Source organism: Patiria miniata, unplaced genomic scaffold, assembly GCF_015706575.1.
Source record: "Patiria miniata isolate m_02_andy unplaced genomic scaffold, ASM1570657v1 HiC_scaffold_5, whole genome shotgun sequence".
Classification (NCBI taxonomy): domain Eukaryota; kingdom Metazoa; phylum Echinodermata; class Asteroidea; order Valvatida; family Asterinidae; genus Patiria; species Patiria miniata.
The window spans coordinates 22,304,559-22,318,401 of NW_024037072.1; the positions used below are offsets into that span (position 1 = coordinate 22,304,559).

At 41.2% G+C, this 13,843-nt stretch overlaps 2 protein-coding genes across 2 annotated transcripts; both read right to left on the reverse strand.

Moving 5' to 3' along the window:
• LOC119741291 (tyrosine-protein kinase Yes-like) lies at positions 1-4,432 on the reverse strand. The gene is made up of 6 exons (XM_038217043.1): positions 3,679-4,432; positions 2,056-2,201; positions 1,820-1,921; positions 1,291-1,444; positions 947-1,075; positions 1-224 (listed from the first exon to the last, which is right to left on the reverse strand). The coding sequence occupies exons 1-6, from the start codon at positions 4,430-4,432 to the stop codon at positions 1-3; spliced, it is 1,509 nt and encodes a 502-aa protein (XP_038072971.1).
• A 5,253-nt stretch (positions 4,433-9,685) lies between these two features.
• Positions 9,686-13,509, reverse strand: LOC119741292 (tyrosine-protein kinase Fyn-like). The gene is made up of 5 exons (XM_038217044.1): positions 13,384-13,509; positions 13,122-13,223; positions 11,567-11,792; positions 10,247-10,375; positions 9,686-9,876 (listed from the first exon to the last, which is right to left on the reverse strand). Exons 1-5 carry the CDS (start codon positions 13,507-13,509, stop codon positions 9,686-9,688), a joined length of 774 nt encoding a protein of 257 aa, XP_038072972.1.
• Positions 13,510-13,843: the final 334 nt, after the last annotated feature.

The following is a 13,843-nucleotide window of genomic DNA, read 5'->3' on the forward strand; positions in this document are numbered from 1 at the left end:
CTAAGGGCTGGAGAAAAGGGTGCACTCCGGAGTTTCACGCGCAAAATACATACGAATGGATTTCTCATCAAAGCAGGAATGTAGAAACTCGAAAGTGTGTCTGGCTGTAGGGTCCTTGTCCCAACATTTCAACATGAGGTTGTACAGACTGTCTGGGCATCCCTGCATCTTGGGCATGCGATAGCCATGGGTAACCATCTTCAAAACTGCTTCATCTGTCAGACCTGTTGGAGGGTTGTGGACAAATCTGATGTCTTTAAACTGCATGAGAAAAAAATTACAGTACCCTGCCAGGTGTTCAAGACCCCCCTGGAAACATAATAACAAAATTGACTTATGTGTTCACTTACAAAATGTTAAAAAGGGGAAACAAATAACCACTATTTGTTTTGAAGTGGCATTTATATATCGTACATACAGGAAAAGGCAGAATATGAAAGAAATGGGGGGGGGGGGATAGTATAACCCGTGAGGTTACATAGACAAAGTAAGACTGTAAGAGACGAAGTGGTACTTGGGATGATGTGGTTTATTCGGTTGGCTGTGACGCTCTCTGTCTGATTCCTAGATTCTACTGGGTTTTTATACAGTAAATGAACATTCCAATCTTACAGCTATCTTACAGGTTTCTTGTCTTATTAGGAATCGTCCACTAACTAATGAATATTAATAATACAGAATTGAAGGTGTTTGGTCAACTTGTATCTGGGGGCAGGGCTAGGCAAATTAATAGAACAATCGGATTTCCTTATAAGTCTGTGGGCTGAATCACTGTGGCCTTCCGATGCAGCCCAGCATCCACCCACGCGGACCTTGTGGCTAAACTGGCCATTCCTTAGATGTGTCTCATTACCAGGAAAGTGGTCATGTTCCTTGAAGGTCAACGTATACAACTTAAACAGTAAATATAAAACATGATATTTTATCATGGTGATAATAGCCTTACCAGGATATGGTGAACTGCAGGTAATCATCTCTGCTAGAAGAAAACCAAAAGACCAGACGTCGGACTTGACGGTAAAACAACGATCTAGGGCAGCCTCAGGTGCCGTCCACTTGACAGGGATATCTTCATCTGATTGGAAAGAAATGGACCATGCCACAAGTTTTTTTTCTTCAATGTTTCAAATTTCAAAGCCTTTCATTTAATTCCTGGGACACGTTGTTGTAACTTTAGTTGATAGCAAGCGTTGTGGGTGGGAAAAGGGTACAAATCTTTGGAAAAAAACTTTAAACCGGACAATGCCATCGAATTTGTCCGGTTAATTTACTTGTGTAAAGAGTTCCAACCTAATTCGGCCTTGTACGCGCCATTCTCCATCATCCTAGTCATTCCTAAGCCAGCTATCTTGACGAGTTTTCCTTCCCCCATGAGAACATTCCTGACTGTCAAGTCACGGTGAACCATGTTGTGGGAGCCAAGGTAGTCCATTCCGCTTGCAATCTATGGTAGGCCAAAATAACATTCAAATCCAAAGGACCAATAATAAATGCATATTGCAAGCATCGTCCAAGTTAGTATTATACCTGAGGTAGTCGACATCTCATGTCTACTTTGTTAACACGTCGTTGCTAACATCCAAAACAAGTTTAAGATTACAAGACTTCAGAGGAGGATCAGACGTGTGAATGCTCGTCTAAATTTAGGTTTGTTATTGTTTTTGTTCATATTTTTATGGAAATGACCATGGTTATACAGTGACAGTAATGCTACGATTTATGAGCAAAGAAGTATTCAAGAAATACATTATGCCATAAGGATATCATCAAAGCAGAACAAGTTCACGTAAGACGACTTACTATTTATATGTCCTCTTACCTGAGCTCCGATTTCATAAAGATCCGGTAAGTCTGGATCATATTCTTGGAGGTAATCTGCAAGACTTCCGCCAGACACCCACTCAGTCACAACGTACATTCGCTGGCAGAAGTAGGAAATACACGAGATTAACTTGTGAATGATACCTACATTTCATATTCACTGTAATGATGATCTAAATGAATTCACTAAACAACAAAAATATAACAGTTATCAGCGCTGAGAAACTTCAATACCTCATTTGTGCAAACCCCTATCAATTGGCAGATGTTGGGATGACGTAGTTCCATCAGAATGCTGGCTTCGAGTAGAAGTCCTAAAGGAAGCACATTGTTCTCTCCAGATGTTTTAATAGCCACCGGGATCAAACCGTCCATGGTACCTGAGAAAAAATTGTCATGAAAGCATGGGCCAACACATTCGTATTGATTATAGCAATTCCACTATTGAACAGCCTATCTTAAGGCTAAAAAAGTATCCGGTTTCTGGTATGGAGCTTGCCCCAAAAGTTGTGCGGCGACGCGTTTTTTTCCTTCATTTTACTTCTTCAAATGTGTTGCAGATGACGCTTCGATCCCCTTAAAACTGAGCTGCCAGGACTGGTCATGTAAGTCTGCTCCCTTACAAATTGCGCTACATGTATTATTAAAAAGCGTTTGCATGTTCCAGATCGCGACCATCGCTCCCTCAGTCTGCAGGCTTCCAGATGCACAATTACAAAATTACAACACCGTCTGCAAATGGTGCCCGACTAAATTCAGAGAGGCCAAATAAAGCTTATACTCGATCGTAACCCCATCTAAAAACAACTTTAAAATTGTGCAGCAGCAGGATTCCAGTCAAACCAGTGAGTTTGGCGGTTTTGAGACATCATCTTATGCAGAAAAACAGTTTTAATTTTGCCGACGCGCACGGTTACGGCGACGCGCGCGCAGAGAAACTGGAGACTTTTTATTTGACCTAACCCATCATTACTAATTGATTGGTTCAACCCAAACTGCAGTGTGCCCGAAAAAAGACAGGTTGAGTGCTTTAAAGTATGTTCAAAGTGAAAAACTCAATGTCGCACTACCGGTAACATGTCATTTTGCTATAGAGGACAAACTCATCATCAAACATTGTTTCATTGCATGACATACACTTTCTTTGCCTTTTTGTCATTGGCTTGCGCAACTTTAGGTGAACATATTTCCTGCCTTGGTAATGAAATATTGATTGTGGGTTAAATTTTTGTATTGCAAATAATGAAGACAGCTGTATCTTACCAGCCGGTATTCTCTCACCTTTCCAAACTTTTCCAAAAGACCCTCCTTGAGAAATTTGGTAGTCCTGCTCCAGAGAACGTAAAGAAATCGCAAAGGAACTCCATTCCGTGGAAAACAGCGCTACAACAAAGACAGATTGCATTTTGTCACAAAAAGGAATTAAATCTGACAAAGCAAGAAATAAGCCTTGTAGTTTAAATTGCATGAAAAATCAATATCATACTTGAAGTCTTTTAACTGATCAGTTTTTCAATCTGATGACCAGAAACAACGTTGAGCTTTGAACAAACTGTGATGAATTTTATTTTATTTTCAGCAGATATAAGGCCCTGATCGTATAACCGGCAGCATGGTCTTCCTTGTGAGGTGAGGTCGATTTCATATCGCCGTATACCTTTTCTTGATGACATAATTGGTTTTTACTTATCTTCTTAAAAAGTCTCGAAGTTAAACTCCGGCAGGTTAATTGTCTCTCATCACAGATAATAAGTTGTATCTTTTCAAAATTATCAGGTTACGGAGATTATTAACTTATGACATCAAAACATGAGCTCTGGTCAAACTGAAAAACTGAATCTAAAATCGCCCTCCTACCTGGTTCAGAGAGGCGGACAACCTCATCCATACTGGGCCGCCTTCTGTAGTCTGGATCCCAGCATTCCGTTAGGAGGTTACGCAGGGGCTCAGGGCATTCCGTCGGGATCTCTAGGCTTTTCCGATCGGTGGCGAGTGCTGCGGCTATTTCATATGCAGACTGTCCGGCGAAAGGTGTCTTACCAGTGAGAAGTTCCCATATGACAACAGCATAAGAGAAAACGTCAGACTTTGGTGTTACTTCGTCAGGATCATCGTGAGACTTGCCTACCTCTGGTGCCGTCCAGGGAGAAACTCCACACATGATGATGTCTGCGCTAGCTGTACCTTGGCTGGCAAAGCCAAAGCCGCAGATTTTCAGCGTGTCGGCCCTTGTGATGACCAAATTTGGAGATTTCACATCTCCGTGATGGTATTTCTTCTGATGCATGAATTGCAAACCCCGTGCCAACTCAACAGCCCATTTTACCCAGCGATGCTTTTTGAAATCTGACCAATCATCTCGATGTTGCTGTATAAGATTGCACAAGGATACCCCTTCGGTATACTCAATCACGGTGAGGTATGAGTCGGAAGAAAGTGGTGCAACTCCCAAAAACTCGATGATGTTTGAGTGGCGCACGTCTTGCAATATCAACGCGTCTTCCCTGCGGAACTTGGCGCAGTATTTCACGATGACTGCCCTTTCACTATAAGGTGATACATATTTTGCTTTCCACACCATGTTCAAGCCCCATGCCCAAGGGAAGCTCATTTCGGATTCCATTATTATCTTTTTCGGATCTATCTCGATTAGTTCCTTTTCCTGTTAAATAGTTCAACAGAAACAAATAGTTCAAGATTAACGTGAAGAAACCAGTGTACAAAAGACTCCGCTGACCTCGGATCCCTGACAGATCCAAGGTGCCGGTACTGTATAGAGCGTGTAAATTGACCCTAAAAACTTGCGCAATTTTACGAGAATATACAGCAATCTGGGCACCAACAGCATATTTTGTAACATGAATGGGACCTTGAACCCATCCCATCATGGGCATTTCAAAAGAAGGGAAAGTATTACAACTTCGGCCTACAACATGCGAATCGATGACTATTAAAATTAAAATAGTTGACCTCAAATTCCGTTCAATCGATCACGCGGATAACAAGTGGGTGAATTCAAACACGGGAGGCTGTGACTAGACTAGTCAGTGTATGGAACCGAGACGTTCACATAAAAGTGATTGTGGACTGTGGACTTACACGCTCTGTTTTCTGTGGACCTCTCTCTATTAGGCTAGTCTGAGTATCACCCGTTATCCACGGAGCCCAGTCTCTTGTCTATCCTCTGATATGGAGTACCGAAGTGAATACGTCACGCGCATAATCTGTGTGTGAAAGACATTAGCGCGTGATTTGGCCCGTGAACCATAGTGAACCAACACGCGCGTACTCCATTCGTTTGCACCATAGATATAGGTTTGCATTACACTTTCTGGTTCTTAATGACGTCACACTTCGGTACTCCGTATCAAAGCATGCAGATTTATGCGATCCCGCGCCTCAGCCAATCGGAGACGACCTTACTAATTCGTAACGTCATTTCATTCCCAAATCAGGACTAAATATTTGATTGGTCAGTTCGGATGCAGTGTTTTAACAACAGCCGGGTGCGTATCGCGTAACACAATACAGAGCGCGTGACCACAGCCTGTGTTGCTGTCTCAAGGGTTTTCTTTTTATCCTATGACGCGACAACGGGTGAATGACCGAAGGCCCGACATAGAAAGCACCCACTGATTGGTCAAAATCTAGAGGTCAATATGCGGTTGTCTTGCCTAATTAATCAGCGAATCTGCTAAAACATTATATCTATTACATGGACTATAGAACTGTGGATGCGGGAACAAAGTTTTAGATCGTCTATCTCGAAAACTAAAGTTTTGGGCCTCTCGCCCCATAGACTAAAAAGGACTTAAAGAAAGTTTTCAAGGAGTTTGCTGGTGATAATATGCTAGTCATCAGTGCCTGAACTAATAAATCGAGATTTGCAATACAAGTCTTGTGTGACTGCAACATAATTCTAGGAAACATGAGAAAAGTGTAGATTAAAAGTGTTAGGAATTTGAACAAAAACTAAATACGACTGCAAGCACTTGTATGAAGTAACTTCAGACTTAGTTTCGTGACATCACATTTGGGTGGTATGTGCATGAGAAGGAACTTTTCGAGACCAGCAAAAAATAGGCTTACCTTATCTTGGTCTATTGTACCATATCTTGGTCTATTGTGATACGAAAGAAACATTTTTCTCTCTAAACAAATAAAACATGTACTGACCATCTTGCAATCAATGTCATGGTCGTTTACTCTAATTAAGGATAGGCCTAACTCTCATTGTAAAAAGACTGGTGGAAGTTATGCAACCTTTTACATGCATCTACTACATGTAATGGATGGCTGAGTTGTAACCTCGCCGTCATATATTATAGCACAACCTATATTATAACACTATACACGAACCTCTATTTCCTTATTCTATTGTTGTTTGCAATGACCTTTCATAGTGATGTATTGGTCCAAAAATAGGCTTCTTTGAAAAATTATATTGTAGAAATGTAGAGGGGAAAACCATTTCAAGTAAACTCGTCGCTTAAAGTCTTAAGTTTACTTCAAATGGTTTTCCCGTCGAGAATTTTAATAGTGTCGAGACATCACATCTATTTTGTGTGGCATGTGCACCAAATGCCGGCACACCAAAAATATTGTGTATTACTCTCACTGCGTTACCACTCAAAATGTAACAAAAGTATTGACACCTATGTTCCGGTAAAATACAGGCTTCGGAGGGTTTCAAAAGAAGGGATTTTTCAAGCCTGGTAAAAATAGGCTTTATTTACTATATCTTGGTCATACTTACTCTCTAAAAAGTCTCTATCAGACTGACCCTGTATTCGAAATTGTTTTTGACCAAACCCTTTTCCGGGTCAAAACGGTTTCGGGTCCAAAATGACCGGGAAAAGTGTCATTTTTAAGCATTGTTTTCAGATTCGGATTCCGAGTCAATCTTACCAGAGACTTTATAAATTGCAGGCATATACAATGTATACTGACCATCTTGTAATCTGAACAACGTCACAGGCGTGAAACAGGCCAGCATTCCTCACAGAAAACAAACTGATGGAAGTTCTGGAACTTCTAAAATGCATCAATTAAGAACGGGAGTGAGCCGCTCGCCGCAGTATCTTTCAATCACTGAACACACATTGAAAACACCCATAGGCCTACACGAATCCCCCTACACAGAACTCTCTGTTACCTTGTTCTATATATAGTGCTGTGTGCAGCGATCTTTTAAAGTGACATATGGGCCCATAAATAGGTCGCTTTTGATCAATTTCTAAAGAAGGGAAAAACCATTCGTCGTTGCCCAATTTATAATCTGTAAAATTTATGGTACCCACAGATTGACGCACTTCAGCCCTCAAATGCATCAGTAGTATGGCCTATTTGCGTTGTCTTTCCGACCGAGTAGGTCGCTTTATTTTTCAAACATCACTTTTGCATATTATTATACTGAATAAAAAAACGACCAGTGTTTCTTTTAGTGCATCAATTTCCACGTGTACAAGTACATTGCAGTGGATACACAAAGTCATGTTCCCAGAACTTTTTACGAAAACAAAAGATGAATAATCATAAAATTGTGAACAAGTGAACATTTTTCCTGCTTCTTTTACTTGGGGAAAATAGTTGTATAAGGCATCATTTCAGCGGGAGAAAACTTTCATTGTTAATACGAGTACACGTATTAAAGCGTAGTCTGCTTCGAGTATCACTACCAGTACGAATACTACAAAAATATAATTTCAGTATATATACTTTGTATATAAGAGAGTACCAAATGTACAAAAGAAATACCACAGGGTTTTACAGTAATTCACATTGAAATCGCAAATGACTTTCTCATTTCGTCAAAAAAGAGGAGGTCGCAAATGTCACTGCAATTAATGTACGTTGTGAAAAGTGTAAATTCTCCCCCACACAAAATCACACAACTATAGGAAAAGCGCCCTCATGTTTCGGTAGAGCGGGAGTTATTGTCTAATTCCCAGACCAAAACTATTTGTACCGCTCTAAACGATGAGGGCGACAGATGAATCAAGTCATTTGTGGTTCTAGCTGACTGGAGGCGTGGAGTTCGCCGTACTGTACCTGGTAAGAGTCTAAAGGCCGGTTAATACTCGGTGCGAAGGCGAACGCAAATTTGTGACGTCGTGTCAAGTATTCGCGCTGCGAATTCGTAAAAGTTGAGCACATTTTAACTCGGCGAATTTCGCAGCGAACGTTTCATGACGTCAAATTCGCTTCGCATTCGCGTGGAGTATGAACCGAGCTTATCTAGTGGTGAGCAAATATCTTGTTTTGTACGCCTGGAAGTTGCAGTCGTGGTAGGATTTTAGGTTTTCCAGCCAACCCGGCCCCCTTTTCCTGGGGCGGAGTTCCGTTTCAGGTTCCGGTTTCTACTAGAATGATCTATCAAACCCAAATCTAAGCGTTTCTGGAGCCCGCGGTGGAACAACAGAGCGATATAAATAGTTTACTATCTAGCTTCTTTCTCTTTAAGTAATTTTATGTCTGGGTACCACTTTAATCAGATTTCTCAGAGCTTACATTTACACGTGGGGAACGTTGATAAATCTTAAACCATAATTACCATACATGTGCAGCTTAAACATAGTCCAAAATGTCACGATGAAAAAACCCGGGCGTACACATTTATACCAAATCAAATTCAAACAAATTCAAAATAAGATAAATCTACAAGAAGAAAAAAAATATGCTTTTACATAGTCCGTCCTATAGCGAACTTTCAAGTACTCCAAGGCTAAACTTTAGAGATTACGACACTCAATCACTTTGTTAAAATGTGTTTACATGTAATTTCGCTTACTCCGGTCTTATACAAACGGGAATTACGTTACCGCTGACTTATAAACTAGTATTTCACTAATTATATTTTCGGTGAATTATGCAGATAGTATACTTAATATTTTAACTTATTCTAAAAATATGGCTTATGTAATATCATCACGATCAACTGCAAAGACTACATACGTAAACATTGTCCTTTCATGATGCTATAGAGCTCGCCAGTAATGCAATATATCATATAGCATAATCATTGAAGAACGTATACTTGAAGACGTCTAAATTATTCACAATGTGTTTTTTTTTCATGATTAATGCACATAAAAATGAAGCAATCCATCTGTAACACACAGAAATGGATCAATGTTGGTTTAAGGTTCGCGTACCTTGGCAAATATTGGGCCAATTTTCCAATATTGGGCCAATATTGGATACACACCTGCGGAGACCACCTTAGATGTACCGGTTTTGCCAAAATAATCCCACTCTTGGACCTATCTGTGCTGGCTGGGAAGTACCAAAATTGCTCAACAAATTCCAACCACAATTGCTTACGAAATGCAGTAAAAACTTTCAGCTTATTTTGAATACATATATTATTAAATGTATACAGTTGCGCTACTTTGTTAAAAGGCATTTGTTGGAAGTATAGAGTACACAATATCATCATTCGGAATTTGAAATCTGTTGCGGATTATGCAAATTAATATAACTCGTCTCCTACTAGTAATATATACAGGAACCATTCCTACATAAGACACATAAACGTTATTTCTAGTTTTAAGCCATATGCACAAAGTAAAGATGTTTGTCTTCTCAGTTGTATCTTTCAGGGAAGACTGGTCTGCATTCTGCGGCCAGAGGCACGTACAAAAAGCATCAGTTACCTCTGCACTAAATTAAAATAAAGTGGGCAGTTACAATCAAAAGAAACCTCAGGTAAAATTTTGAAAATGTTCTGGAATTGTGGATGTTGTGGAGTGATTATGTTATTGTGGGCATATGTGGATGTCTTTAATTGACAGAATCCTTGCGAAATGTGTACAGTACATTTATCTTATTAGTACTTTTCTCATCACAAATTTTATTCAACTTCTTAGCAGTCTGGTTTCGTTGAAACGAAACAATGATCCAAGTAGGAATACATGAACTCAAAGGTGTGTCTGGCCGCGGGATCCTTGTCCCAGCAATTGAGCATGAGTTTGTACAACGTTTGAGGGCAATCAGCCATCTTGGGCATGCGGTAGCCGTGTTGAATCTCATCCATGACATCCTTGTTCGACATACCTTTGAGAGAGAACAAGTAGGGCCAAATAGGGAAGGATATTCTGTACTGATCAGTCGCAATTTGAGCAAGATGTGCCCATTAGTTTTTGTGTTAGGCAAAACAGTTTTGGAAGGGGGATTTTCTGTTTTCGTTGAGTGTATGAAATTAGCACATGTAGAAGTATGCAAGGAGAGAAAATTAGTAATCAAAAGTCCTTTCCAAGAGGAATTGAGCACAATTAGGAATTGAGTGCAAGTGGTCTGCTGTTAAAGAGAACTAAACGTAAACACTGAACTTGAATCTTTTCACAAATCAACATTTAATTAAGCACTAATGAAACAGGTGTTCCAACCCCCCCCCCCCGAAAAACCAGACTACTGTCAGTCTTACCAGGGTATGGTATACATCCATGCGTGACCAACTCAGTCAGCAAGACACCAAAGGACCAGACATCAGACTTGGTGCTGACTCGTCCGTGCATGAAAGTCTCAGGGGCTGCCCATTTGACTGGGAAAACGCCTGCAAAGGACATTCCAAAATACAAACGCAATACGTTTATAGAAGATACACGCAGGGCTCAAGTTGCAGTTGAGTGCTCCATATATTGGTTGTACTTAGGAAGTACACTTCGCCAAAAGCTCCTTTGCTGAGTACCGCAGGTATATCAAGTGCAATTTCTTAATTCACGAACTCGAACTATAAATTCCATGTATAAAGGTCAAACTAGCCATAATCTACTTTCTTAAAATTGCTAAGTCGTCCCAAAATTCATGGAAATATAGCAGACTCACACTTTGAGGTCGGCATGTGGGGCGGGGCGAATTACTAGCCCAGGAAAAAGTATGTGAAAAAAATGTAGCTCTATAAACTACAGATATTTGAGTGAGTAATTGGCTGACGTTTTAAGCATTTTTTGTCAAAAAAGCAATTGACATGGGGGAAGGAGGAGTGCCGGTACCTTTTTTTTACAGTATACTCTGTGTCCTCAATCATTCTGGCCAGTCCAAAATGGGGTTGGGTAAGGCTGGGTTGGGTTGGTTTGGGCTGTGTTGGGTTGGCTCGAGTTTGTTTCTGCATTGAATAGGGGACATTGAGCAATAGAGGAGGTTGGGTTGGGCTGGGATGCGTTGGTTGGGACGGGTTGGGTTGGGCTGGGCTGGGTTGGGTTGGGCTGGGTTGGGTTGATTGGGTCGGGTTGGTTTGGACTGGGTTGCGTTGGTTGGGTCGGGTTGGGTTGGGTTGGGTTGGATTGGGCTGGGTTGGGTTGGGTTGGGTTGGGTTGGGTTGGGTTGGGTTGGGTTGGGCTGGGTTGGGCTGGGTTGGGTTGGGTTGGGTTGGGTTGGGTTGGGTTGGGTTGGGTTGGGTTGGGTTGGGTTGGGTTGGGTTGGGCTGGGCTGGGTTGGGTTGGGTTGGGTTGGGTTGGGTTGGGTTGGGTTGGGTTGGGTTGGGTTGGGTTGGGTTGGGTTGCGTTGGGTTGGGCTGGGTTGGGTTGGGTTGGGTTGGGTTGAGTTGGGTTGGGTTGGATTGGGTTGGTTGGGTTAGGTTTGGTTTAGTTAGGTTTGATTGGGTTGGGTTGGGGTTGGGTTGGGGTAAGGCTTGGTTGGTTTGGGTTGAGTTGGGTTGGTTATCTTCTATAAACACACGATTTTTTTTCTCTAAGGGCTGGAGAAAAGTGTGCACTCCGGAGTTTCACGCGCATAATAAACATACGAATTGAATTCCTATCCCAGCAGGAGCTTAGGTCCAAACAGAAGTGTAGAAACTTGAAAGTGAGTCTGGCTGAAGCGTCCTTGTCCCAACATTTCAACATAAGGTTGTACAGACTGTCTGGACATTCCTGCATCTTGAGCATACGATAGCCATGGGTAACCATCTCCAAAACTGCTTCATCTGTCAGACCTCTTGGAGGGTTGCGGAAAAATCTGATGTCTTCAAACTGCATGAGAAAAAAAATATACAGTACCCTGCCAGGTGTTCAAGACTCCCCTTAAAACATAATAACGAACGTATTGACTTGTCGATGAATACACGACAGGTTATGTGTTTAGTTTGCAAAATGTTAAAAAGGGGAAACAAAAATAACCACTATTTGTTTTGAAGTGGCATTTAAATATCGTAAATACAGGAAAAGGCAGAATATGCAAGAATCGAGAGAGGGGGAGGATAGCCTTACCAGGATATGGTGAACTGCAAGTAATCATCTCTGTTAGAAGAATACCAAAAGACCAGACGTCGGACTTGACGGTAAAACAACGATCTAGGGCAGCCTCAGGTGCCGTCCACTTGACAGGGATATCTTCATCTGATCAAAAAGAAATGGACCATGCCACAAGTTTTTTTTTCAATGTTTCAAATTTTAAAGCTATAAACTCGACGTTCCGGTCAGTATGCTTTGACCGTCTTCAGGAGAAAGGTCAGAGTCTTCAGGAGAAAGGTCAGAGACGGTCAGGGCAATGACCGGAACGTCGAGTTTATACCTCTGGTTCTTTTCAGAACCATTCTCTTAGTTGAGAAATTATTCGCACATGGTGTTTCCGCAAACCTTTCATTATTTAGTATCTCCACCATGCAAAGCCTCAAATTTTACTTAAATTTCAAAGCCTTTCATCTAATTCCTGGAACACGTTGTTGCAACTTTAGTTGATAGCAAGGTTAAAGCAAGCGTTGTGGATGGGAAAAGGGTACAAATCTGTGAAAAACAAACTTTAAACCGGACAATGCCTTTGCATTTGTCCTGTTAATTTACTTGTGTATAGAGTCCCAATCTAATTCGGCCTTGTACACGCAATTCTCCATCATCCTAGTCATTCCTAAGCCAGTTATCTTGACGAGTTCTCCTTCCCCCATGAGAACATTCCTGGTGAACCATGTTGTGGGCGCCAAGGTAGTCCATTCCACTTGCAATCTATGGTAGGCCAAATAACATTCAAATTCAAAGGACCAATAATAAATGCATATTGCAAGCATCGTCCAAGTTAGTATTATACCTGAGGTAGTCGACATCTCATGTCTACTTTGTTAACACGTCGTTGCTAACATCCAAAACAAGTTTAAGATTACAAGTCTTCAGAGGAGGATCAGAAGTATGAATGCTCGTCTAAAACTTAGGTTTGTTATTGTTTTTGTTCATATTTTTAAAGTAATGACCGTGGTTATACAGTGACAGTAATGCTACGATTTGTGAGCAAAGAAGTATTCAAGAAATACATTATGCCATAAGGATATCATCAAAGCAGAACGACTTAATATTTATTTGTCCTCTTACCTGAGCTCCGATTTCATAAAGATCCGGTAAGTCTGGATCATATTCTTGGAGGTAATCTGCAAGACTTCCGCCAGACACCCACTCAGTCACAATGTACATTCGCTGGCAGAAGTAGGAAATACACGAGATTAACTTGTGAATGATACCTACATTTCATATTCACTGTAATGATGATCTAACTGAATTCACTGAACAACAAAAATAGAACAGTTATCAGCGGTGAGAAACGACTGAAATTCCCGACCTTTCACGACTTCAATACCTCATTCGTTTGGCAGATGTTGGGGTGACGTAGTTCCACCAGAATGCTGGCTTCGAGTAGAAGTCCTAAAGGAAGCACATTGTTCTCTCCAGAGGTTTTGATAGCCACCGGGATCAAACCGTCCATGGTACCTGAGAAAAAATTGTCATGAAAGCATTGGCCAACACATTCGTATTTATTATGACAATTCCACTATTGAACAGCCTATCTTAAGGCTAAAAAAAGTATCCGGTTTCTGGTATGGAGCTTGCCCCAAAAGTTGTGCGGCGACGCGTTTTTTTCCCTTCTTTTTTCTTCTTCAAATGTGTTGCAGATGACGCTTCGATCCCCTTAAAACTGAGCTGCCAGGACTGGTCATAAGTCTGCTCCCTTACAAATTGCGCTATTATTAAAAAAGCGTTTGCATGTTCCAGATCGCGACCATCGCTCCCTCAGTCTGCAGGCTTCCAGATGCACAATT

What these genes read in the sequence shown, in the direction of transcription:
- LOC119741291 (XM_038217043.1), bottom strand. Translation starts at nt 4,432, where the DNA reads ATGAGCTTCCCTTGGGCATGGGGCTTGAACATGGTGTGGAAAGCAAAA. An exon ending in TGTCCGCCTCTCTGAACCAG is followed by an intron (nt 2,202 to 3,678) that starts GTAGGAGGGCGA and finishes ATTTTTTCTCAG; the next exon opens with GTACCATGGACGGTTTGATC. An exon ending in CTGCAGTTCACCATATCCTG is followed by an intron (nt 225 to 946) that starts GTAAGGCTATTA and finishes ACCCTCCAACAG; the next exon opens with GTCTGACAGATGAAGCAGTT.
- LOC119741292 (XM_038217044.1), bottom strand. Translation starts at nt 13,509, where the DNA reads ATGGACGGTTTGATCCCGGTGGCTATCAAAACCTCTGGAGAGAACAAT. An exon ending in ACATCTGCCAAACGAATGAG is followed by an intron (nt 13,224 to 13,383) that starts GTATTGAAGTCG and finishes TACTTCTGCCAG; the next exon opens with CGAATGTACATTGTGACTGA. An exon ending in TTTATGAAATCGGAGCTCAG is followed by an intron (nt 11,793 to 13,121) that starts GTAAGAGGACAA and finishes TTTCTCATGCAG; the next exon opens with TTTGAAGACATCAGATTTTT.